The following is a 22,342-nucleotide window of genomic DNA, read 5'->3' on the forward strand; positions in this document are numbered from 1 at the left end:
GTGGGGGATGTCATTTTAAACGTTATAACGGTGCAATTAAAAAATAGTGAACGGAGAGCTAAAATCAGGTTGAGCCCAATGGGCCTTACGGCTTTCTCGCTTACTGTGCGATCGTTTCACTCTTTCCTTTTTTTGTTGCATTGATGAGTAAAATAATGCGACTGATGAGCTGCTTTTCTAAGTAAAAAAAAAGAAAGATCAATGGAGGATCATGAGAAGATTGATGGGAAGATGAAGAAGAAGAAGAAGAGTGTGGCTTCGATTCCGGCTAACTACGTCTCCATTCTTCAGCTTCAGCAACGTTGGCTGAAGGAGAAAGAGCAGAAACAAAAGGAAAAAGACTATGTAGAGAGAGGAGTGAAGCAGCAGGTTGATCATGGACAACGAAGGAGAGAAGATGAAGAAGAAGAAGAAGAAGATGCAGTGAAGGTAGTAAAGGCCATGGAAACAAAAGTGAAGCTCGGGGAAAAGGGTATGCAATGTGGCGTTAAGAAAGAGGAAATTGAGGTCTCTGCAATTGTTGTGAGCAACAAGGATGACGTTGGAGGAGATACGAGGGAGAAAAAGAAGAAGTATACTGTGAAAGAGAACGCTAGGAGAGCTTTCAAGTACAAGGGAGAGAATGCTGCTAAGGAAGGAACTCATTTTTTTCAGAATCGCTGGATCAAGAAGAAAGTAGAAGAGCAAGGAGAGACAAGTGAGGTCAAGGAACCTGCGAGATTAAATACCAAGCAAGATTATCACCAAAACCAAAGACATGATTTGTCGTCTACACGTGTTATGAGGGCAACAACAAGTACTATGGTGTGGGTGAAGAAGGGTAAGAACGACAGAGCTGCCGGTGACTATGGCGTCTGAATTATCTATCGTTTAAAGGTTGCAACTTTGGATCATTTGTTTTCTAGGGTCTTAGACTAATACAATCGAAGCTGAACAATAATGGTCTTCAGGTGTTGTAGGATTTTTACAACTTTCCTATAAGCATTTGGTTGTCCATGTCCTTGGGGAATGCATTGTAGTAGTTGTGTATGTAAAGTAAATGTATTATTTGGAGCATCGTCAGTTTATTTCTATGAGTAAGCTTATGACTTAACATTGGATTTTTTGTTTCAGTTTTGTGTCAAGTCTCTTGCAGCTTATTTCAGGAATCAGGACTAGTAATTTCACCATTAGTCTATGTATGACTATGCATTGCTGAATCTAAACTTTTAACCATTATGGTTGAGTTTGAAATAAGGTCGCGTATATCGAATATATATACTCCAACTAGGCAAATTAAGATGTACTTGTTACACAGTATGGGGAAGTATCTCAAGATAATATACACAGAGATTCAAAGGTCTCTTACTCAGACAGACGCTGGTGTCGGTGTTGATGTGGATGTTGAAGAAGCAACACGGTTTTCAGGTGGGATTTCTGTGAATTCAGATAGGACTGCTCGGAATTCATCGCCTGACATTGTCTCTTTCTCAAGAAGTATTTCAACAATCTTGTCCATGGCTTCACGATTGTTTCTAATGTGGCTTAAAGCTATCTCGTATGCTTTGTCTGATAATGTCTTCACCGCTGTATCTATATCATTTGCAAGCTTCTCAGACATTGAGTTTCTTGCCATCATCCTCATAATGACATCGCTTTGAGCCGATGAATCCATTAGCGACCATGGTCCAATTTCAGACATCCCAAATGTTGTCACCATCTGCAAGTAGATGATCATATACTGTCAATTTCATTCCCTAGTTTAGGATAACAGAAAAAAAATACTGAAGCTGGGACTGTAGTAGATACCTGCTTAGCCAAACCGGTGATCTGTTGTAAGTCACTAACTGCACCAGTAGTCACCTCGGGCTCACCAAAGATGACTTCTTCAGCGGCTCTACCACCGAGTCCACCAACAATTCTTGCAAAGAGCTGCTGTTTGGAGATTAGAGTTGGGTCATCTGAGGGAATGAACCAAGTCAGACCTCTTGCCTGGCCTCGTGGTATCAACGTGACCTTTTGGACAGCATCATGTCCTGGAGTCAATGTTCTGCGAGGACAAATAATGAAATTCAAACTAGGCTCTTGATACCACACACATGCAATCTAATCTGATTCTGACTTACCCACATACGGCATGGCCAACTTCATGGTAAGCAACCAAGCTTTTGCTCTTTCCATCTGTCATGACTGTTCCTTCCATGCCAGCTACAATTCTGTCAATTGAGTCATCAATCTCTTTTGATGATATTGCAGTCTTTCCACGGCGGCCGGCCAATATGGCAGCCTCGTTCAAGAGGTTTGCAAGATCAGCTCCGCTAAATCCAGGCGTTCTCATGGCTATTACTTCAAGTGAAACACCATTGTCAAATTTCTTATTACCGGAGTGAACCTTGAGTATATCTGTTCTTCCCTTAACGTCTGGAACGTCAACAGACACCTGCATCAACAATAACACACGCTAAGCAACCAGCAATAAAGAGGATCAATGGAAAGTCACAGACACATGGCATTCTAATCAAATATATACCTGCCGGTCAAACCGCCCTGGCCTTAGCAAAGCGGAGTCAAGAATGTCTGCTCTGTTGGTTGCAGCCACTACGATAACACCAGTGTTACCCTCAAAACCATCCATCTCAGTCAGGAGCTGATTAAGGGTCTGTTCTCTTTCATCATTACCTCCACCAATTCCAGTTCCTCTTTGCCTACCAACAGCATCTATTTCATCCACGAAAACAATGCATGGAGCATTTTCTTTGGCTTTTTTGAAAAGATCGCGGACTCTTGAGGCACCAACACCGACAAACATCTCAACAAACTCAGAACCCGAGATGGAAAAGAAGGGCACACCGGCTTCACCAGCAATGGCTTTTGCCAGCAGGGTTTTCCCAGTACCAGGAGGACCAACAAGGAGAACACCTTTGGGGATCCGGGCACCAACTGCAGTGAACCTCTCAGGCTTCTTCAGAAACTCCACCACTTCCATGAAATCCTGCTTGGCTTCGTCGACTCCAGCAACATCATCAAAAGTTACACCAGTGTTTGGTTCCATCTGAAACTTTGCTTTCGACTGACCAATTTGGAGTGGGAAGCCAGGGCCACCAGGGCCACCCATTCCACCAGAGGACCTTCTCGATAGAAGGAATAAACCGCCAATCAAAATAACCGGGAATGCAAGATTCCCAATCAAGTTGAGTAACGGAGAACCTTGGTCTTCCTGAGCATTATGTGCTGCAAAATCAATATTCTTTGCCCTCAACTTCTGGAGAAGCTCCTGACTCAATCCAGGTAGCTGCACACGTACACGCTGAATCCGGTTACCCAACTCAGGAGAAACAGCCTCCACAATAGCTATAGTCCCATTCTCATACAAATCTACTTTCTCAACCCTTCCCTTGTCTAAATACTCTAGGAACCTAGAATAAGACATCCTAGAAGAAGAAACCCCTTGTCCTTGTTCGTCTGCATTTGCGTTTCCACTTGCAAGCAAACCCACTCCAGCTGCAGCGTTTCCTAGTAAGAGTTTAAAGAAACCTCTTCTTCCTTCATGTTTCTTCTCATCCAAAGAAGCCTTCACAACTGTAACTTTAGATGCCCTATCAAGCCCAAGCTTTTGAGACCTCTGTTTGGTTGTGTAGACAGATAATCCGCTCCCAATAAGACAAGCTGATGAAGCAGCCATCTGCACAGACGATTACAAAGCCATGGCGTGAACAAAAAAAATGATGTCTGAACGAAGAACAACCAAACAAAAACGAGACCTTTAACAACATGCAAGTTTATGGTAACAGTATAATCAACATGAGCGACCATTAGCGACGCATATGAACAAAGATTGGAACTTTTTTATGCTCCAAGAAAAAAAAATCTATTGAAATTGCCATTGGATATAAATTAATCTCCGTTTCAACACATGAATCCACCATTACTCGACATTCCTCAAGTCAAATTAAGAAGAAAACAAATAAAGACAAATAGACTTGCTGAACAAAACCGAGGTAGTAAGAATCATGCAACAAGAAGACCGATTTTTCAAAGAAAATTTTTTTATCATCAAACGATTTGAGATTACACAGAATGAGCTAAGAGTGAAACGCACCTGGGGAAATTTGGCAGAAGAAGAGAAAGAGAGAGAAGGAGATTGTGTCTGGAGAAGAGAATGAAGCGTGGTATATCTTTGAAGACAAGAGATGTGGTTCCCAACACCTTACGTGGCTTCCTTTCAATGGCCTCACGCTTTTCTATTTTCACTCATTATTCTCTGTCACATTTTTCCCTAACCATTTTTTTCACTAAAACAATCTTTAAAGTTTAAACATCTTTCAAAAATTATAATATTTCAATCAAAATTTTTACATTATAATTTACCTTCTAATCTAGACCCCTGTAAATGATAAATGAAAAAGATTGCAAGGTTATATTCCAATTTAACAAAAAGAACATTTTATTTTCTATAAAATTAACATGTCAAAGTAAAAAAAATATAACAACAAAAATAATGAGAGTTTTAGTAGAACAAGGAAAGCCACATGAAGCAATTAGCAACCAAGCAAAATCCAAAGAAAGAAGACGTATTGAGTTTGGATACTAGTTTCTAACTTTCTGTCGACATAACCAACAAAGACAGTTTACTACTACATTGGTTTCGTATACAACTTTTGATCCAAGTAAGTACTCACTTATACATCAACTCACTCGCTTTTCCTGCTTACTTATTATCTTGAGCTTTTGCTTGTGAGCAAGACAATTAATCCGAAAATCGGACAAACGCCACAGAAACAATGCTTATCTTATACTGTCTTTCCTCAATGGCTATGCAGCTAGAGATGTTCAAGATTACCTGATTCTTGGTGGATCTCATCTCTCTGGTGGATCTCATCACTCAAGTGTCAAGTGTCTCATACACCTCACAGGTTGTGATATGGAAGATTGCATAGCTTAGACTCATCTGAATTCATTCTTGTTCACACATACTAGTGCTCCCAGATTCTGATAACGCAGCATGGCGTCCCAAGAGAACAAGGTCAAGAAGCTTCCTCCTCGCGTCGTAAACAGGATTTGGATCTATCAAACGTCCTCTTTCATAAGCCTCTCTGAGAAACACAGTGTGTCTTTTCCCTTTAGTTGACATATAAAACATGCCCGGGTGATCTAAGAACAAATCTCTTATGTTCAAATCAATCCCAAAACATTTTCTGAAATGGCTGATCTTCTCTACCTCCACCATCTTCTCTACAGTCAGACTGAGAAACTCGTGAGCAATCGCAACCGCTCTTTTCTCTATTCCCATCACTCCGGATCTGTTCTTTTTCTTACCAGCCATGTCCTCGTATGGCCCTACATAAGGCAGCCTCTGCCATTCCTTAACTTTAGCCTTAAAGGTCTTGCTCAGTCTCATTCCTGGTGGGTAACTATGTTTGAAACTAAACTGGAGTTCAGTTCTCTCGACACAGCAGTCCTCCTTAGAACACTCAACCACCCTCCATTTCTCAACCGCGGCCTCAAATTCCAGTCTTTTATCTTCTTCTTGAACCAGCTCTAAGATATGGGTATTGGGTTCATGACCATCACTAAGCTTAAAAAGATGAGGGTTCTTTGATATCACAGAGTCCTCAAAATCATCTGGGAGCCCAAGTTCTCTCCAAACCTTGAAAACCGCACGAAGCGGGATGGACTTTGATATGGACATAGACAAGAGCCTAACCAACCGGTCAACAACAAGAGACAGAGTAGCAGTGATAGCCAAAGCCTCTTGGCGAGAAATCTCCAAGGCTACATCAGTTAACCTGCAAAAGGGCTCAGCTTTCACAGGATCATACAAGACATGAAAGATGTGAGGATATTTTCTTAAAAAAGAAGCGGCGCCACGGTTAAGGTGGAGCTTCTGGGAGAGCCTGGAGAGAAAGTCAATGGATAGAGAGGGAGGATCAGCTGTTGGATTGGCGAGGATAAGGTCTTGTATGGCAATGACCTTGAGAAGGTTCTTGTATTTGTCCATGAGCTTCTCGAAAACAGGGTCTCTTGATCTGGAAGCTACATATTGAGCAGAGGTAGTCGTTGATCGGGCATTGATGATGGAGCCACCACAAGGGTGAATCAGAATTGATCTCATGAGGAGGAACCTCATACTATCTCAAAGAGTTTATGGAGCTATCTTGGGTTCCCGCGTTCGACAACGTTGCTGTAATACCCACTCTCTCTGCGGAATTATATCGAACACCTTACGGGCATCAAGAAAAAAAAAACGAAACTTCTGACCAATATTGCCTCTGTGAAACGAACCGAAAATGAAGTAGAAGAATTATATGGACCTTTGTATAATCATGTCCCAAACACCTCTATAAGTATATAACCACACATATATAAGCCAAGTGATAAACGAATTAGCAGTTACTCGTACCGCTACAAAATTCATTCAAACTAATATACCAAAACTTGATAGAATAATAGTTTAGCCTACTACATAATAGTTTGATATCAAAATTTTTGATAGGATAGATAATAAAGTTAATTTATAAAAATCATTTTAATGTTATGGTCCTTATGGATAAATTTCTAATACTATAAATTTTAAAAAGTTTTTTTTTTTTTTACAAATGCTCGAGTAGATAAAAGTTTTTTGACTTGCAAAGAATTAAAATGGTATGATGCGATTTCTATAATTAGTGTCAAGTTCTTATATCATTTATGATTGTTTGATTAAAAAAAAATGTTTAAAATAAAAAGTTAACACTAATTGATCTCATTTACAAATTAGTCTAATTTGTATATTGGCAGTTTTGCCATTATCTATTGAGTATAATTTACTTTTTTGGGGATGAAAAAGATAATTGCCATTTATGAATTGTTTAAAAAAGAGGATAAAAAAGTAAAAGAGATGTACCCCTTAATTCCCTTTTTTTTTTTTTTCCATAAATCAATGTTGCCATAAATAAATTAGGGGAAAAAAGGTAAAAACAAGAATTTCAAGACTTTTAACGAAAGAAAAAAGAAAAGATAATTTCTAAAATTTAAATTTAACAAAAGTTAAAAAGAAAAATTAAAGCGAATATAAACCGCCCAGATACGATTACACGATCAACACAGCGTTGAAATTAATTGGAGAGCAAGCTATTAGCTTAAGCTATGTATGTTAAACATCTTAATTAATTAAAACAAAATCCGAGAAAAAAGGAAACTCAGGTACACCGAATTTTATTTAAGAAAAGGATAAATACTCTTTTTTTTTTTTTTTACAAAGAACCCTAATGCTCTCTCAATCAAGCAAACAAAAGACTTCTCGTATTCATGCCTCTCCCTCCTAAGAAAAAAACCCTAATTTTCTTCTGCAGAACTCATCATCATGAACGAGATTCATCAACCGATAGCGAGGAGAGTATGGAGAAGCAACGTCGATGAAGAGATGGCTCGTATGGAGGAATGTCTCAAGAGATTCCCACTCATCGCTTTCGATACAGAGTACCCTGGCATTATTTTCCGTACTTATTTCGATTCCTCTAGCGACGAATGTTACAGAGCCATGAAAGGTAATGTCGAAAACACCAAACTGATCCAGTGTGGTTTCACTCTTTTCAACGCCAAGGGAGAGATCGGTGGCGTTTGGGAGATTAACTTCTCCAATTTCGGCGACCCATCTGACACACGCAACGAGATTTCGATCGAATTTTTGAGGAGACATGGTTTGGATTTGCAGAAGATTAGAGACGAAGGAGTTGATATGTTCGGCTACGGGTTTTTCCCAAAGCTTATGACTGTGTTTCGATCTCAGAAACACGTTGAGTTCGTCACCTTTCAAGGAGCTTACGATTTCGCTTACTTCTTGAGTATCCTCAACAATGGGAAGCTACCAGAGACTCACGGAGAGTTTGCAACAGAGGTTGTCAAAGTGTTCGGTCAAGTTTATGACACCAAGGTCATGGCTGGATTCTGTGAAGGGCTCGGTGAACACCTCGGGTTAAGCAAACTAGCCCAGCTGCTTCAGATCACTCGGGTCGGAAGAGCACACCACGCTGGTTCAGACAGCTTAATGACTGCACTTGTCTTCATCAAGCTCAAACAAGTCTATGAAGATTCCAGATTTGCTAGAGGATTGATCTATGGAATTGGGAAAAGAAACCTCGTTGCCGCCCCTGCGCCTGAGCCTGTTCCTTTGATGTGTCAGCAGAATGTAGCTTCATATCCTGTGTTCCATAATGGATATGTCCGAAACTATGAGCAGCCTCAGCTTGTCTCCTACCATCCTTCAGCTGCCCCTTGGGCGTTCTGCAATGCTACCGGTACGTATGTGCAGCTTACTCATCTACCTGCAAACACTTTTGCATACCCGTCTCAGACGCCATCTGCTGCAGTTGATTATCTTGGACCGGTTCCTAATTATTACAATAATAATGCTTGCTATGTAGTTGAGTAGATTGAGATTTCCCAGCTTTAGGATGATTAGATGCCTCTGAGCTTTTTCTTTTTCCTTTTTCTTTTCTGGCTTTTGGTAGTAGTAATGAAGACTTTATTTTATATATTTATGGATTGTTTACATGGCTTACTTTGAGTAATACCTGTCTGCAATCTGTGATATATAAAAGACCAAACTATTTTACATATCTTTCTTCAAGATTGATTTTTTCTTTTCCACACAATGTTGCCCGTATCTATATATGTCTCCAGAACGATGAACCCTCAAAGCTTTGGAATAACTATTCTCAGAATCCCATCCCTGTTCCAAACGCAATAATAAATTGGATGTTAGTGCTCTCTATAAAACTTGCTAAACTATATCTAACTAATTCAAGATAATGACTGACTGGCACTAAGATTTAAAATTGGATTCGAAAACCACTACTTTTTAGACAGAATCTATCATATGAACTCTAGTATTGAAAGTTTTAAGGAGAATTATTGTAAATACGGTTGGATTATTAGATAAGTATAGCTTTTACTTACATAAATTCAGCGGAGACATTATCCTTGTTCACATTGCTGGGGAGTGGCCAGGAAACTTTGAATGGTCCTTGTAGTATTTCTTGCTTATGATATCCAAGGATTGAAGCTTTGGTGCCTGCATCAACTTTTTGACAGATAGATGTGCGTCTACCTGTCACAGTCAAGCTGCAGCAGAACGGTAAGCACCTTTGTTACACAATGCATTTTAAGTGTGTTAGTAATGGGAACAGATTGAAAAAATGCGTATCAGTTACTTTATGTTGTCGACCTCCACTCTTATATCATTGATACTGGCCCCTGGTAGCTCTATTGCCACAACATAGCTGTGTTCGGATTCAGCAACATTCGATCTCGGAGACCAAACAGTACCTGCAAAAGAAAAGAAAAAAGTTCTATAAGTTCTCATGTTCCTTTGTTTGAAGTAAGGTTGCTAGTTCCTGTAGATCAAGGCTGGTGAGAAACCACCTTTATTAGTGATAGCTGACAATAATTGTGTGTTTGTAAACTTCAGAAAACATTTGAGTTCTCTAATAAAAGTATCAGGTTATAGGATTAGAAAAGTGGTGTAATTGGAGTGAAATGCATCTGGTATCCTATATTTGTATTCGTACCTAAATTGGCTAACTTAGGAAGAACAAGCTTAGGCCTTTCCTTTCGCAGATTTGGTGATACAGAAGGAAAAACGAACTCCTCTTTTGCAGGCTTAGAAAAGTGTGGTGCAGCGTACGCAGGGGAAGAAGAATCAAAGCCAGTTGTTTTGGTCGCAGAACACTTGGTAGATGCAGCATCCTGTGGTATGGTCCTCTGGCAAAACATTTTGAATCAGTTCTCTTTTATAGAAGTATAGAAGACAAGAGAAACTTCAAAAAATAATAATAAGGAATATAATGGTACCTCATTAGTAGAAGCCTGTCTCATAAAAAAACCCTGTGCAGAAGATGCTTGCCGAGCAAAATACAGCCTGTTGTCACCCCTTCTAATGACAGAGTTCTTCAAATTCATGCCTAAGTTCTGAATCATGACAAGTGGCAAAAGAGGTTAATGATGTGGGCATATGTACATTGCAGATATGACTCCTTTAACTAATTATAGACACCAGAGAAGAAGGAACTTCAAAAACCTAATCAAGAACTTATGGTACCTCAAGGACATCATCGGGTGAAGCTTGCCTCATAAAGAAACCCTGTTCAGATGATGCTTGCCGGGCGAAAGAGATTTTGTTGTCACACCTTTGGATGACAGAGTTCAAACTGCTGCTACAGTTCTGAGGCATCACACGAATAAGAGATCCATTAGACCAAAATAAAGGAAACAGTGAACCAACCTATTTGAGGCAGAATCAACTACAAAAAGCATATCAGCTTTCCATTGTAACACCTCTGAAATAAACCAAGGTTTAAGTCCAAAGGAATCAGACTAACTGTTCCTATTATATAAATCCCTCTTGTACTTGGTCGATCTGATGCAATTTTGCAAGTAAATTCACAGCGAGATTCGAGATCGTTCAATATACGAGATCAGAAAGAAAAAAGAAACCATCTAACGAGTAAAGAAGTTCACGAAGTTGAAGAAACCTAGAAGAACGAAATTCAGAGAGAGAGAGAGAAGGGAAATACCAAGGGGACGAGAGATGCGGTGGAGGCGGGATCGTAACTGGTTGGCGGGAAGTGAGCGGCGACGGCAGCGAGCCTGCGTCGAGCGGTGATAGATTCATGCTCCATCTCTGATTTCTTCGATCGGTGGAGAGAAAGAGAGAAGGAGGAGCGAGTGAGAGGACACAGGATTGATGAAATAATGAGTGGCTTTAACTTCGCGCGCTGGATTTGAAAATATCTTCTCGAAGATGATTAAAGATTTTTTTTCTTCCGGGGAAACGGACAAGAATGACAACGACCCGTTTTTTTTTTTTTTTGTTCAATATTTTTTCTCCAAAACGCAAAAAATAAAAAAAATTAGCGAGAACTCCATTAAAAATGGAAATTATTAATTCTTGTGAAAATAATATAATCTGTGTAGTGTAAAGGTAAAACGCAAGTTGCATTGCAGAGACTCCGAGCGGTAATGATTTCGTAAAAAATCACCAAACTCCAACAACCAGCGGTTGCTGCGACTCCGATTAGATCCAACAAGCCGATTCTTCTCTCTTCGTAGGTCTTTCTCTCTTCCAATCTTGCGAAATTTTTATTTGCCCCTATTTGCTGATTCCATAGTCCGCGTTCGATAGCTTTGAATCTCTGAATTTTGAGCTCACTCCCGATCCAGATTGAGAGGAGTTCTCTTTGAGCTCCGAATCATTGAGCTTTTCCTGATTTGGATCTTCTTTCGCATTTCATCTGATTTCTTGAAACTCAGATTCATTCGTATTGGTTTCCTTCTCTGTACGTGTTTGTTTTTTCTAGGTTCCAGTGACGTATTAGTCTGTTCTTGAAGCGGCCCTGTTAAAGAATCGTTACGTATTCAAATTTTTTCTGTCGATGAACTCTTTTGGTTCTTATCAGATTAAATGTGGCTTCTTTTCATTCGGTTTGAAGATGTTTTGTTTGAGTCTTCGCATCGGCGTATTAGAAGCTTGCCTTGATTGAAATGTGGCTCTTGTGTGCTTGCTTGCTTTGCTTTCCACTTACTCCTCAAGAATTTCTCACCGAAATCTTGACTTGCTTAAGCTTGTGTTTGTGATTCTAGGTCAAGCGTCAAGTAGTTCCAGAGAATTGCATTGCAAGTTCGCCAACATCTTAGGTTCCTACCTTCTCTGAATTCAGTTAGCCCCCTGGGATATGCGAGAGGGAGTTGGGCACTGAACCATTTGAACATATGCGAATATCGTGACCATTGTGTCAAAGATAAAACTTTCTTCCTTGAAATTCCCAAGCAAGGAAGCTGTCCATCACAAGGGGTACTCGTATTTTTCAAAATCCCTGTTGAGTAAATAAAGGCTGTGATTACTAGATCGCATGCTTTGTCAGAGTGGTCTGCGAATGGAAGCCAAAAAGGTTTGCTGGTGAGTTGAGATTATTGATGGAGCAAAGAGTGCAGCTCCGTGGTGGTACAATAGAAGCTATATCCAATCAGGTAGATGTAGACAGAGAACAGGTTTTAGAGCCGTTTGATATTGAAAATGAGACCGGGAAGGAGACAAACGGCTCCAGAAGTTTTGATGTTGGTTACAGTTCCGGTGATAACCTCGAAACATTGCCTAAAGCGTCAAAAACGGATATCTCTCCTGCTGACGTGCTTAAAACACTGTTCTTTATACTTGTATGGTACACTTTCAGCACATTTTTGACTCTGTAAGTATGTCTTTGCGACTAACGTTTTCTTTTTCTTCCTTTAATTCCTTACAACTAGCATTTAATTTGCTTGCTTATTTTCTAGGTACAACAAAACTCTCTTAGGAGATGATTTAGGGAAATTTCCTGCTCCCTTATTAATGAATACCATTCACTTTTCTATTCAAGCTGTTTTATCAAAGATGATAACATGGTATTGGTCGGGGAGATTTCAACCTGATGTTACCATATCATGGAGAGACTATTTCGTTAGAGGTAAACTAACAAAACCAGGGCATTCCTTTAGCCATTACTTTCTACTTTGTATTCACTACATAGTACTGAGAACTTTCTGCAACTTATGCAATGCCATTATCATCTACAGTATTTAGTGAGAACGAGAGAGGAGGATTTCTTGTTTTATTCCTGTTTCAGTTTTTCGAAAGTTGAATAGATTGAATTTGCATAAACTGATGACCCACATGGACTGTCCCTTTCACAGTTGTACCAACAGCGCTTGGAACTGCTATGGATATAAACCTAAGTAATGAGTCACTTGTCTTCATATCGGTTACATTTGCAACAATGGTTAGTTATTTTATATACTGTGGTAGGTCTATGCAACTTCTTAGGAATTTGCGGGTGAAACAAGGTGAGACTTATCTAATGATATTCATGTGTTTTTTTCATTTGCAGTGCAAATCTGCAGCCCCAATATTTCTTCTTCTGTTTGCTTTTGCCTTCAGGTGCTTTATACATCACGATTGTTTGTTTATTTATCCTGATTTGTACTTTACAATTTTATCGATGGTAGACTATAGCTCTAGTTAAAACTTCCTATCAGTTTTGCTTCTTCTCCACATTCTTAGCGGTCGATGCAGTAATTTTTGTATACACATACATTTATTATCTCATTAATTTAATGCTGCTTCATCATGGAGTATTTCTATCATTTTTGTTTGATGTGTTATTCTGAGACAATATTTCTCTTGTAAGGCTGGAGTCTCCAAGCCTGAAACTTTTTGGCATTATTTCAGTGATCTCAGCAGGAGTGTTGTTAACAGGTATGTTTTCATTCGTCATTTGTATTGCTTTGTACTCCATTGTTCTTCCACCTGTTTGCTACAATATCTATCTAGAAGTTTTTAGTTGATTTTTTTCCTAAATCAAAGCCAATAAACTTGTTATTTTCTCACCATCAAGTATATTTACTTGCATCCAGTTGCAAAGGAGACAGAATTTGAGTTTTGGGGTTTCGTTTTTGTCATGCTTGCTGCTGTCATGTCTGGTTTCCGCTGGTGTATGACACAAGTTCTTTTGCAGGTAAATTATTTAACTCAGTTTAATTTCTGTCAAACATAAATTGGATCTTTATATATTAACTCTTTACCTTTACTTTTTGTGGTTTTTGTCTTCCAATGTTTTGGTTCATCCTGATGACAACATGATGTGTAGAAAGAAACCTTTGGTGGGTTCTGCTCGTGGTGTTTTCAAATCTATAATTGTCGTTCTTAGTTTCTTACAAGTCACAAGACCTATAGATAAATTTATACATTTTTTGTTTTGTTTATCTAGGCCTGAAAAATCCATTCATTTTCATGAGCTGTGTGGCACCAGTGATGGCGATAGTGACTGGTCTTCTTTCTCTCCTTCTGGATCCATGGAGTGAATTTAGAGACAACAAATACTTTGATAGTGGAGCACATTTTGCTCGAACTTGTTTTTTGATGCTTTTTGGCGGAGCACTGGCTTTTTGTATGGTGAGCATTTACTAATCTTATGTAAGAGTGAACTTTTCTTGATATGTGGAGGTTGAAGCATCTTTTGAAACTCTAGTTTCGTATCTGATCAGTCTTCCATGCTCACTATTTAATATTTTGTTTCAGGTTTTGACAGAGTATGTCCTTGTTTCCGTAACCAGTGCTGTAACCGTCACAATAGCGGGTGTTGTTAAAGAGGCTGTCACCATAGTGGTATGTGCTATATTCTTAAACTTTTTGGAATGTTTAGTAATATGTTTCAGATATTATTATAAGTTTATAACTTCATGCGTGTCTTAATTCACCAGTTATATATTCGTAAGATTAAGTTAAACTGAGTTTTTTCATGAAAAGGGTGATCTAACTGATGAGGTCTAGATTGTAAGTTCTGATTTCCTTCTATTCTTAAGCAAGAAAGTCTGAACTATATTCGATTGAAACCTTGCGGTGATGTTCTAGACAAGAGACTGCTATCTTAAGATGGTGAGACTATATTGGTCATATGCCATATAAATAGACACACTTGCTTGGAGTACGCTTCATAGGATGGATTATAGTTCATGTCTGGCCTTACGATGTTGTTATAGGTCAATAATTGTTTACAAAAGGGAGACTGATGAGACAGAAGTAATGTCTGTAGAATTGGCTTCTCTCGTTCACTATGATGTGCTTTAACTACATGTGCCTACATCCAGACAACTTTTGTTTGTCTAGACATTTGTATGATGTATCAGTGCTGCTGTTGAGTATTTCTTCATTGTGTTGTTACAGGTTGCAGTATTTTACTTCCACGACGAATTTACGTGGCTGAAAGGTGTGGGTCTGATGATTATTATGGTTGGTGTCAGTTTGTTCAACTGGTACAAGTAAGTAACTCTCTTCTTTGTTTAAACATCTGATATGCTGATAAATGAATACGATGTCATATTTGCATGATGAAACCGGTATATGCTTTTGATGTCTTGTCAGATATGATAAACTACAAAAGGGTCACAAAACAGAGGATGAGACGCAGTTACAAGCTCCAAGTCAGACTGGAAAATATGTGATTCTTGATGAGATGGATGATCAAGAAAATAGTCCCTAAGGATTTTATTTTTTTGGTTACAATCACATGATCTGGTATACCCCTTTTAGGCTGTTACATCATCAATGTGGAAGCATGTGGACCTTCCTTGAGAAAATACTATACAAATACTTTTTTAAGGCAGATGAATTCGAAATTTGATGTTTCCCTGCCTTAAAAATGATAGAAGAACAAATTTCACATGTCTTTTGTACAACCCATTTTCTTGAGAGTCGTCTCTGTTCTAATCTTCTCAAGAAATTGAATAACAGAGTCTTAAACTCTACGAGTCCAAATGCCGAAACTGAAGAATTAGCCTAAAAAACTATAATCTAGGACTACATAATGGTATAATTAAGCTTATTTGTATAAAATTGAGGCTAACACTAAACCCAGTATAGTATATGAATTGGAAAGAATAATATAATGAGAGAAATAAAAAGAAGGATCAGATGTGGCATCCACAACAAAGGTAGAAGAAGCAGAGCGTCGAAACGAGAACAAGAGCTTCGACTACATACATGACTTTGTAAACTACTCCGTCTACTATCTCTGTCACCATTATTATCTCCACTCGCTTCCACTTCGCCGACGAAGACGACGTAGAAAACAGATTCCTTAATCGCTGCCATGTTTGCGTTTCTTTGGCCGTCTCCTCTTGTTGCTGCTTCTTCTTCTTCAACGACGCCCACTTCATCATCACTCTCATTCTCTACGTCCCTCTCTCTCTCTCTACTACATACATAGACATAGTCATGTCGCGGTGCAGCATTCTTATACTATGGAGAGGAGACGGGGGTAGTTTTGTCTTTTGTGAATAGGTTAGAGAAGGAGAGGGTATTATTGTCAAATGTGGAAGAAGGAATGAGATGCCCCTTCACCTTTTATTCTTAGGAAAAGGAAAAAATAGCTGGCGAAAGGTGGAACCGTGGAAGGGAAGTAGGGTCATTTTCGGTATTTTCGTAAAGTTGGTCCAGCAGTTTCGCTTTTCTCCAGAAACATCCACTAAGACAATGCTAACGGTCGTTTCTCCCACGTTGCTACAAATTAATATGAAGGGGCCACATGTATTGAACAAATATTATTCATGTAATGATGTAGTGTCGTAAGGAACTAGGTATATTTTCTTTTTTTTTTTTGCTTGATGCAAAACAGCTTGTCAACTTTAGGTCTGCGACCATAAAAGTGATCCTACTTGTCTCTATCAACAATTTGTAACATTATATAGAGAGCCGTTCTTTTACCCTTTTTAAAGATTATCAATTATGCTTTTACCCTTTAGCTTTTAGTGTTATCTTTCTTTCGTAATTAGGCTCCTACTCCTTGCAGTTCTCTTCTTCTCCAACAACAAATTTGGGAAGAGCAATCGAAATCATCATCGCTTCATCTAACTCCTTTAGCTTCATCGCTTTTGTTGAGTTGATGGACCGAATTCTAGTTATGGTTTATGCTTCTATATTTTACTTTTTTTTGTCATGGGACCATTTCTGTAGGTCTATAATTTTCGTCGATTGTAAACCTAAAACGTTTTCATTTTTATGAAATATTTACATTCTTATCAAAAAAAAAAAAAATTATGCTTTTACCATTTTTAAAAGATCAATTGAAAGTTATGTCATTTACATCGTACATTTTCTTGTTACATACATATGTAGTTTTGGGTTAAAAGCTAATATATGGCCATTTTCGAAAATATAAATTATTTCTTTTTAATCTTAGAATGTTTGTACTCAAAGATCTAGATTCGACATGACCCTAACAGTTCTCATGTAAACGGTGGACTTATCTACATATACATTTTTATAGTACTTTTTTGCTTTAATTCTTTTGGATCCGGGTTTGACCCGGGTTTTAGTCTATTCGGATCTTGGATTAGCAATTTAAGGGATGTTGTCTTAATTTCAAACTAATAAATGAAGTCATGTTGTCTTAATATCTTTCATAATAATGACCCTAATAAATAGCCGATTTTAATGGAAAATCGTTTTCATATTTATGCTCATAATAAATGTCCAGATTTTAACAATATATACATATATTATGAAATTATAAAGAAAAAACATATTTATTTTTTTAACAGTATATATATATATATATATATATATATATATATATATATATATATTATGTTAATAAATTTGTTTAATATTCTAATAATAAGCTATGTCATTTTTCTTTTACAATAACAGATTAAATATAGGCAATTGCCCATTTAAATTGCAATAAATTTAAAATCAAAATAACAATCTACATATACATTTTTACATGGTTTTTTTGCATTAATTCATTTGGATCCGGGTTTTACCCGGTTTAATCATATTCGGATCTAGGATAAGAGTTTTAAGGAATGTTGTAATAAAAAACGTCATTAATTATTAAATTCTATTTAAACTCTATTTCCTTAACTTCTTCCCACATTAATTGGTTCTTTTTTTCTATAATCTCTATTTGGACATTTTTTCTCTCAATTAATTACTCCCAACGACACAATCTCTAAAACATCTCAACAATCCTCATTTCATTTCTATTTAAGTTAATATTTTGAAATCAAAAACGATTATTTTATTATAGGCCGACGATATTCAATTCGATATCTTAAGAATATCTCGATCGGATCTTCCATTAATTATTTATCTAAACAACAAACTGAATTTAATACATTTTATCGAAATTATAGGAATATTAGTCACTTGCTATAAATACATTTTAAAAAAAACATTTAATGTTGAAATATTTCAATGAAATATCTATACAGAGATTTACGGCAATATTGCCTAAGATTACGATAACAAATTTGAGACATTAATGCTATCAGAAAACAATGAAATGGAAATAAAAGATTGAACTCATTCACCATTAGCATTCATTGTTTTTATTTGATTTTTTTTTTTAAATATTGTCCTTAGAAATCGTTGACAAATATTCATACCGACTGAATTAAGGAAATTATTTACTACTATACAAAATCGGAATTAAAGCATATTCCTAAAAAAAAATCCGATTAGAATGATTTGATTAAAAAGATTAAAGCATGAATATTTACCTTGGCCACCACTACTTTCGTAACCTAATCTTCCACGCCTATATAAACTCTTTAGCTTCACTTCTCATCCCACCATCAAACACACAAAGCCTTTTTATTCTTCTACCGAAATCGCAACATCAAACACACAAAGCCTTCTGTATCGCCAGGTAGCTATCCACGTGGTGCTTTCTCTCTTTTTATTTTATTGATTTTTTTTCGTAGAATGTTAATTGTTTTTTTTTAAAATTGTTCCTCCCAGGGCATGGCGTATTGATATTGGGTAGGGGTATATGCTTCTTCCTCGGCCTCAGATTCCTTGTGCCCACCGCCACTGCGCGTGTTCTTCACCTGCATTTATATTTCCATTATTCAGATATTAATTACCAATAATGTATTAGATTGTGAAAATAGTCTAATTATATTATTAATCTGAGTTTGCATGTGAAACACTTTGTTATTTTTCTCTTTAGAGGATGATGGTAAGCTAGGCTTATTCTCTTTTAAAATCTCAGTTTCCGTTTTTAGTATATAATGTTATATTTTCATTTTTTGTGTTTGGATTCAGGAATTGGAAATTTTCGCTTTATTACCGACCAGCCTCAAGCCCGACCTTCGTCCCATCTGTGCATTCAAACTCACACATGAAGATAATTGGAATTGAGAAGGAAGGACGACGAGCAGTTTGATAGCATCATAATTCGCACAATGATTTCCGGAGCATAAGGACAAGAGGGTAAAGCAGTTCTAAGGTTGGTCTTTGATCCGCAGGGAAGTCAGTGGAGGAAGAGATGGTATACATGTAAGGGTTAGTGACTGTTTTCAAATATGATGAAGAGATTTCCTCTGTATATTAAATATTGTTGTTTCGTTATATGTTTTATGTTTGCAAGAAGAAGATGTTTGGCTGGATTATGTGTCCCTGAGGAGAACATGTGAAAGCCAATGTTTGCTTTTTTGTTTGTTTGCTCTTTCAAATAACCGTATTCTTTCAATTAATATTTGACTTTCATGCACCAAGAGTTACTCTTCCATGTAAGTATTTATTTATACTCTGCTTTTGGTATTTGATGTGTTAATTTAAGGCTCTTGCTTTATTCTTATAGATCGGAGATACTAAACACTTTTGAAAAAAATGATTTGGAATTGGTGTAATCTTTTTATTGTTCCATAGAAACGGGCTGAATTTTTGGTTTGTGAATTATTTTACAAATACTTTTTTTACTTTAATATAAAGTTCAAAAAATCAAAAGAAAAAAAAAATCTATAATTTTCAGTTTAAACAAAGATCCCGTATCCATGAAAATGGGCAGAATTTTTGGTATGTGAATAATTTTACAAATCCTTTTATTTACTTTAAGAAATATTTTGTCATACATATGAATATAAATAATACTACATTTAACTATAAGAGCTAAATTTATCAAAAACCATACACCACCAATCAGTTTTATATACTACGAAAATCATAAATTTATGAAGAACAAAATTAAAAAGTCAAAATTGTCCCACGGGTCAATATCTAAATGTGTAATCTACATATACATTTTTACAGGGTATTTTTTGCATTAATTCATTTGGATCCGGGTTTTACCCGGGTTTAACTCTATCCGGATCTTGGATAAGGAATTTTAGGAAATTTTTAAACAAATCGACTTTAAAACGACATGATTTTATGGCAATCGGGTATAAGTATAACACTAACACATTTATTAAAACGAAATTAATTCTTTTATTATCCATATTTAAGTTACCTATTTTAATCCTAAATAATCTTTCTTATTAATGCTTCTAATAAATAGCCATATATTTGGAAAGATTGCAATCTTATATTTGAAATTCTTTAGAAACAAATCGACAATAAATTAACTAACTAAACATCCCTAATTTTTAGATTTGAGTTTCAAAGATATGGAAATCAAATATTTAATTTTAAATACTATTAAACATAATATCGAGAATATCTAGCAAATAGATACTACTACAACAATAAAATCAAAATCAAATCTAAATTTCTAATGATTATTCCACATACCTTATCATAAATAATTAATACAATATAAATCATTAATTCATTTTTTTAATTAGGAAAATTTAAACGTTAGTTTCCAAAATCTAATTTATTTCCGAAATTAATGCACATAATAAAACAGGGATTAATTGTTTACACGAAGATTCGATTTATTTAACATTTATTCAGAAACTAATTCATATACATAAAGATTGCAATCTCATATGGATATATCTTTGTAACTACGTAAATAGAAGAGAAAAAAGTGCATTTATTTGCTATAGATTTTGGCATATTCCAACAATATTCTAAAGATCACAATCTTTCTAAAAACAAGATAATCATTATTCAATCACAATATTTTGGATTTGTTAGTTTACTCAGATAAGATTTTTGTATCTCAAAATCTAATTTCACTACCAAAAAAATAACGATAATTTAGAAGACTCTAATTTTTTTGTTCCCTATATAAGAGATGTCGAGAGCAGTCGTTTCATTCATCAACACACACGTTTCCAATCAACAGATTTCAAAGTTTTTCAAGTGATCTATCCTTTATTTCTCATGTTATCTGTTAGGAGTCTTTCATACTTGAAACCCTTTGAGAACATGTAAAAATAAAGGTCACGATAATAAGATTTTGAAAACAATAGTTTTTTTTTTTGGTGAAACAATAGAAATAGTACAAACCAAGTTTTAATACCCTATATATCAGTATCTCTATATTTCAAAAATGAACTTAAAATATACTAATACTACCGTATATAGATATATATATACATTTAAAAAAAAAAAAATAGCATATATGTAAAAGAGAAGCCTTACAATAAAAATTTATATTTCTTTTTAACAAAAATATAGGCCCGCGGTATACCGCGGGTGGATATCTAGTTTGTAGTTCAAATGGCTGTTTGAATCATGTACAGTGTTCTTTTACTGAATTCTATATTACTTTAATTTTAGAATCAATTTTGGACTTTATAAGAAGATGTTAAACCGTTATTCTTCCAAGTGAAACAGAAGACCGAACCAAAGTTTTTCTTTATGTTGACGCAGCTTATCGAGTTTTCTACTCTCCGACAAAATTGGTAAAGAATTAATAAATAAATAAATAAAATCAAGATAGTCTCTTATGATCTTATCGACGCACCAGCACAACAACATCAACTATCTTCACTCTTTCTCCGACACATGGATACATATATGATCATGAGTTGTTATATCGCCATGCTCATTTTTTTTTTGATAAACCCTAATTGCCGCTCATTCGTTTGATTGGATTTCATTCTTTATAAGCAAATTAATATTAATTGATACTTAATATTTATAAAGTTACGGGGATATGATATTATTATTATTAACAGGGGATACGATAACATTCCAACTAATTTATTAACTTTACTTTTTACGGCAATTAGTCACGCCGTACGCAATAATAATTATAGGTTGAAGTAGTAGCTGAAAACAATAATAGGTTGAAGAAGTCAAATTAGCTGGAAACAAAATTTGACCGTTAAGAAAGTTGATTTGTCCAGATATTTGGTTAAGCCTGCCGAGGGGATTAAGATTTAATTAGAATAGTTTAAAGTTATAGCTACCACACTTTGTTTTTTTTTTTTTTTCTTTTGAAGTATTCTTGAGACTTCCAGTTCAGAAACCTAGACTAATTGCCAACAACAAAAAAAAGATGGAAACTGTGAAAACGGAATGTAAGCGTACAAATATGAAACGTCAACTATGCAAAGTGTGCAACTGTTCATAAAACATGTTTTTTTTTTTTTTTTTTATTGGTTTAAGTTCATGAACATGTTTGTAAATAGAACTATAACAGAAATTGAAGTAAGGCATGATATACTGTTAAATAGTTGTTGTTACATTCATAAAAATTGGGAGGTAAATATACTTGATTTTACCGTTTGCCATACATACTCATGTGCCCCAAGTTCTTCACACCAATACCTTAAAAAAAAAGCATTTTTTTAGCCAACTTATAATATAACTCGACTACAAACAACTCACAAAAACAATTGTCTACTAAAATTTATATTCTATTAACGTAAAGGCCCATTAGCTCAGTTGGTTAGAGCGTCGTGCTAATAACGCGAAGGTCGCAGGTTCGAAACCTGCATGGGCCAATTGTTTTTTTTACTTCTTCCTTTTGCTGCTCAAAAGAAAAACATTCTTAAGAACCCATGGGCCAGAAGTTGGCCCAACTAAGAGTTGCTTATTTCCGTGTCGTTGTGCAAGCATAATAACGGCACGTTGTTAGTTAGTAAAAACCTAAAACGTCATGTATTCTAG

At 36.2% G+C, this 22,342-nt stretch overlaps 7 protein-coding genes and 1 non-coding gene across 10 annotated transcripts; 4 read left to right on the forward strand and 4 right to left on the reverse strand.

Moving 5' to 3' along the window:
* The first annotated feature begins 61 nt into the window (after positions 1–61).
* On the forward strand, positions 62–1,046 carry LOC9325667 (cilia- and flagella-associated protein 251). Its single transcript, XM_021012811.1, has one exon. It carries the CDS (start codon positions 202–204, stop codon positions 856–858), a length of 657 nt encoding a protein of 218 aa, XP_020868470.1. The 5' UTR covers positions 62–201; the 3' UTR covers positions 859–1,046.
* A 145-nt stretch (positions 1,047–1,191) lies between these two features.
* On the reverse strand, positions 1,192–4,276 carry LOC9325668 (ATP-dependent zinc metalloprotease FTSH 8, chloroplastic). The gene is made up of 5 exons (XM_002892295.2): positions 4,079–4,276; positions 2,510–3,661; positions 2,106–2,419; positions 1,789–2,029; positions 1,192–1,699 (listed from the first exon to the last, which is right to left on the reverse strand). The coding sequence occupies exons 2-5, from the start codon at positions 3,659–3,661 to the stop codon at positions 1,349–1,351; spliced, it is 2,058 nt and encodes a 685-aa protein (XP_002892341.1). The 5' UTR covers positions 4,079–4,276; the 3' UTR covers positions 1,192–1,348.
* Positions 4,277–4,463: 187 nt separating this feature from the next.
* On the reverse strand, positions 4,464–6,586 carry LOC9328404 (protein ROOT PRIMORDIUM DEFECTIVE 1). Its single transcript, XM_002892296.2, has one exon. The coding sequence runs from the start codon at positions 6,104–6,106 to the stop codon at positions 4,934–4,936; it is 1,173 nt and encodes a 390-aa protein (XP_002892342.1). The 5' UTR covers positions 6,107–6,586; the 3' UTR covers positions 4,464–4,933.
* Positions 6,587–7,188: 602 nt separating this feature from the next.
* On the forward strand, positions 7,189–8,550 carry LOC9328405 (probable CCR4-associated factor 1 homolog 1). The gene has a single exon (XM_002889558.2). It carries the CDS (start codon positions 7,322–7,324, stop codon positions 8,387–8,389), a length of 1,068 nt encoding a protein of 355 aa, XP_002889604.1. The 5' UTR covers positions 7,189–7,321; the 3' UTR covers positions 8,390–8,550.
* On the reverse strand, positions 8,469–10,853 carry LOC9325669. Its single transcript, XM_002892297.2, has 7 exons — positions 10,533–10,853; positions 10,058–10,180; positions 9,811–9,927; positions 9,528–9,720; positions 9,171–9,285; positions 8,917–9,081; positions 8,469–8,689 (listed from the first exon to the last, which is right to left on the reverse strand). The coding sequence occupies exons 1-7, from the start codon at positions 10,635–10,637 to the stop codon at positions 8,653–8,655; spliced, it is 855 nt and encodes a 284-aa protein (XP_002892343.1). The 5' UTR covers positions 10,638–10,853; the 3' UTR covers positions 8,469–8,652.
* Positions 10,854–10,925: 72 nt separating this feature from the next.
* LOC9328406 (probable sugar phosphate/phosphate translocator At1g06470) lies at positions 10,926–15,229 on the forward strand. Of its 3 annotated transcripts, none has more exons than XM_021013338.1 (12): positions 10,926–11,063; positions 11,599–12,203; positions 12,289–12,458; positions 12,685–12,770; positions 12,879–12,928; positions 13,179–13,246; positions 13,405–13,505; positions 13,638–13,650; positions 13,758–13,942; positions 14,069–14,155; positions 14,714–14,808; positions 14,912–15,229. In XM_021013338.1, exons 2-12 carry the CDS (start codon positions 11,932–11,934, stop codon positions 15,027–15,029), a joined length of 1,245 nt encoding a protein of 414 aa, XP_020868997.1. In that variant the 5' UTR covers positions 10,926–11,063; positions 11,599–11,931; the 3' UTR covers positions 15,030–15,229. The 3 variants fall into 3 exon arrangements, with proteins under 3 accessions (XP_020868997.1, XP_002889605.1, XP_020868999.1); XM_002889559.2 differs by having other exon boundaries at positions 10,926–11,067; positions 14,912–15,165; XM_021013340.1 differs by lacking the exon at positions 10,926–11,063 and adding an exon at positions 11,108–11,294 and having other exon boundaries at positions 14,912–15,165.
* A 130-nt stretch (positions 15,230–15,359) lies between these two features.
* Positions 15,360–16,051, reverse strand: LOC9325670. Its single transcript, XM_021013341.1, has one exon. It carries the CDS (start codon positions 15,715–15,717, stop codon positions 15,457–15,459), a length of 261 nt encoding a protein of 86 aa, XP_020869000.1. The 5' UTR covers positions 15,718–16,051; the 3' UTR covers positions 15,360–15,456.
* A 6,051-nt stretch (positions 16,052–22,102) lies between these two features.
* TRNAI-AAU lies at positions 22,103–22,176 on the forward strand. The gene has a single exon. It is a non-coding gene; the product is annotated as a tRNA-Ile (tRNA).
* Positions 22,177–22,342: the final 166 nt, after the last annotated feature.

Source organism: Arabidopsis lyrata, assembly GCF_000004255.2.
Source record: "Arabidopsis lyrata subsp. lyrata unplaced genomic scaffold ARALYscaffold_1, whole genome shotgun sequence".
Lineage (NCBI taxonomy): Eukaryota > Viridiplantae > Streptophyta > Magnoliopsida > Brassicales > Brassicaceae > Arabidopsis > Arabidopsis lyrata.

Bases quoted from the DNA above. Each gene is read 5' to 3' on its own strand.
- LOC9325667 (XM_021012811.1), top strand. From the start codon at position 202: ATGGAGGATCATGAGAAGATTGATGGGAAGATGAAGAAGAAGAAGAAG.
- LOC9325668 (XM_002892295.2), bottom strand. From the start codon at position 3,661: ATGGCTGCTTCATCAGCTTGTCTTATTGGGAGCGGATTATCTGTCTAC. The intron at 2,420-2,509 runs GTATATATTTGA...TTGTTGATGCAG, and splicing joins CAGGGCGGTTTGACCGGCAG to GTGTCTGTTGACGTTCCAGA. The intron at 2,030-2,105 runs GTAAGTCAGAAT...TTGTCCTCGCAG, and splicing joins GTTGGCCATGCCGTATGTGG to AACATTGACTCCAGGACATG.
- LOC9328404 (XM_002892296.2), bottom strand. From the start codon at position 6,106: ATGAGGTTCCTCCTCATGAGATCAATTCTGATTCACCCTTGTGGTGGC.
- LOC9328405 (XM_002889558.2), top strand. From the start codon at position 7,322: ATGAACGAGATTCATCAACCGATAGCGAGGAGAGTATGGAGAAGCAAC.
- LOC9325669 (XM_002892297.2), bottom strand. From the start codon at position 10,637: ATGGAGCATGAATCTATCACCGCTCGACGCAGGCTCGCTGCCGTCGCC. The intron at 9,721-9,810 runs GTACCATTATAT...ATGTTTTGCCAG, and splicing joins GACAGGCTTCTACTAATGAG to AGGACCATACCACAGGATGC. The intron at 9,082-9,170 runs GTAACTGATACG...GTTCTGCTGCAG, and splicing joins GTGGAGGTCGACAACATAAA to CTTGACTGTGACAGGTAGAC.
- LOC9328406 (XM_021013338.1), top strand. From the start codon at position 11,932: ATGGAGCAAAGAGTGCAGCTCCGTGGTGGTACAATAGAAGCTATATCC. The intron at 13,247-13,404 runs GTATGTTTTCAT...ACTTGCATCCAG, and splicing joins AGCAGGAGTGTTGTTAACAG to TTGCAAAGGAGACAGAATTT. The intron at 14,809-14,911 runs GTAAGTAACTCT...ATGTCTTGTCAG, and splicing joins AGTTTGTTCAACTGGTACAA to ATATGATAAACTACAAAAGG.
- LOC9325670 (XM_021013341.1), bottom strand. From the start codon at position 15,717: ATGAGAGTGATGATGAAGTGGGCGTCGTTGAAGAAGAAGAAGCAGCAA.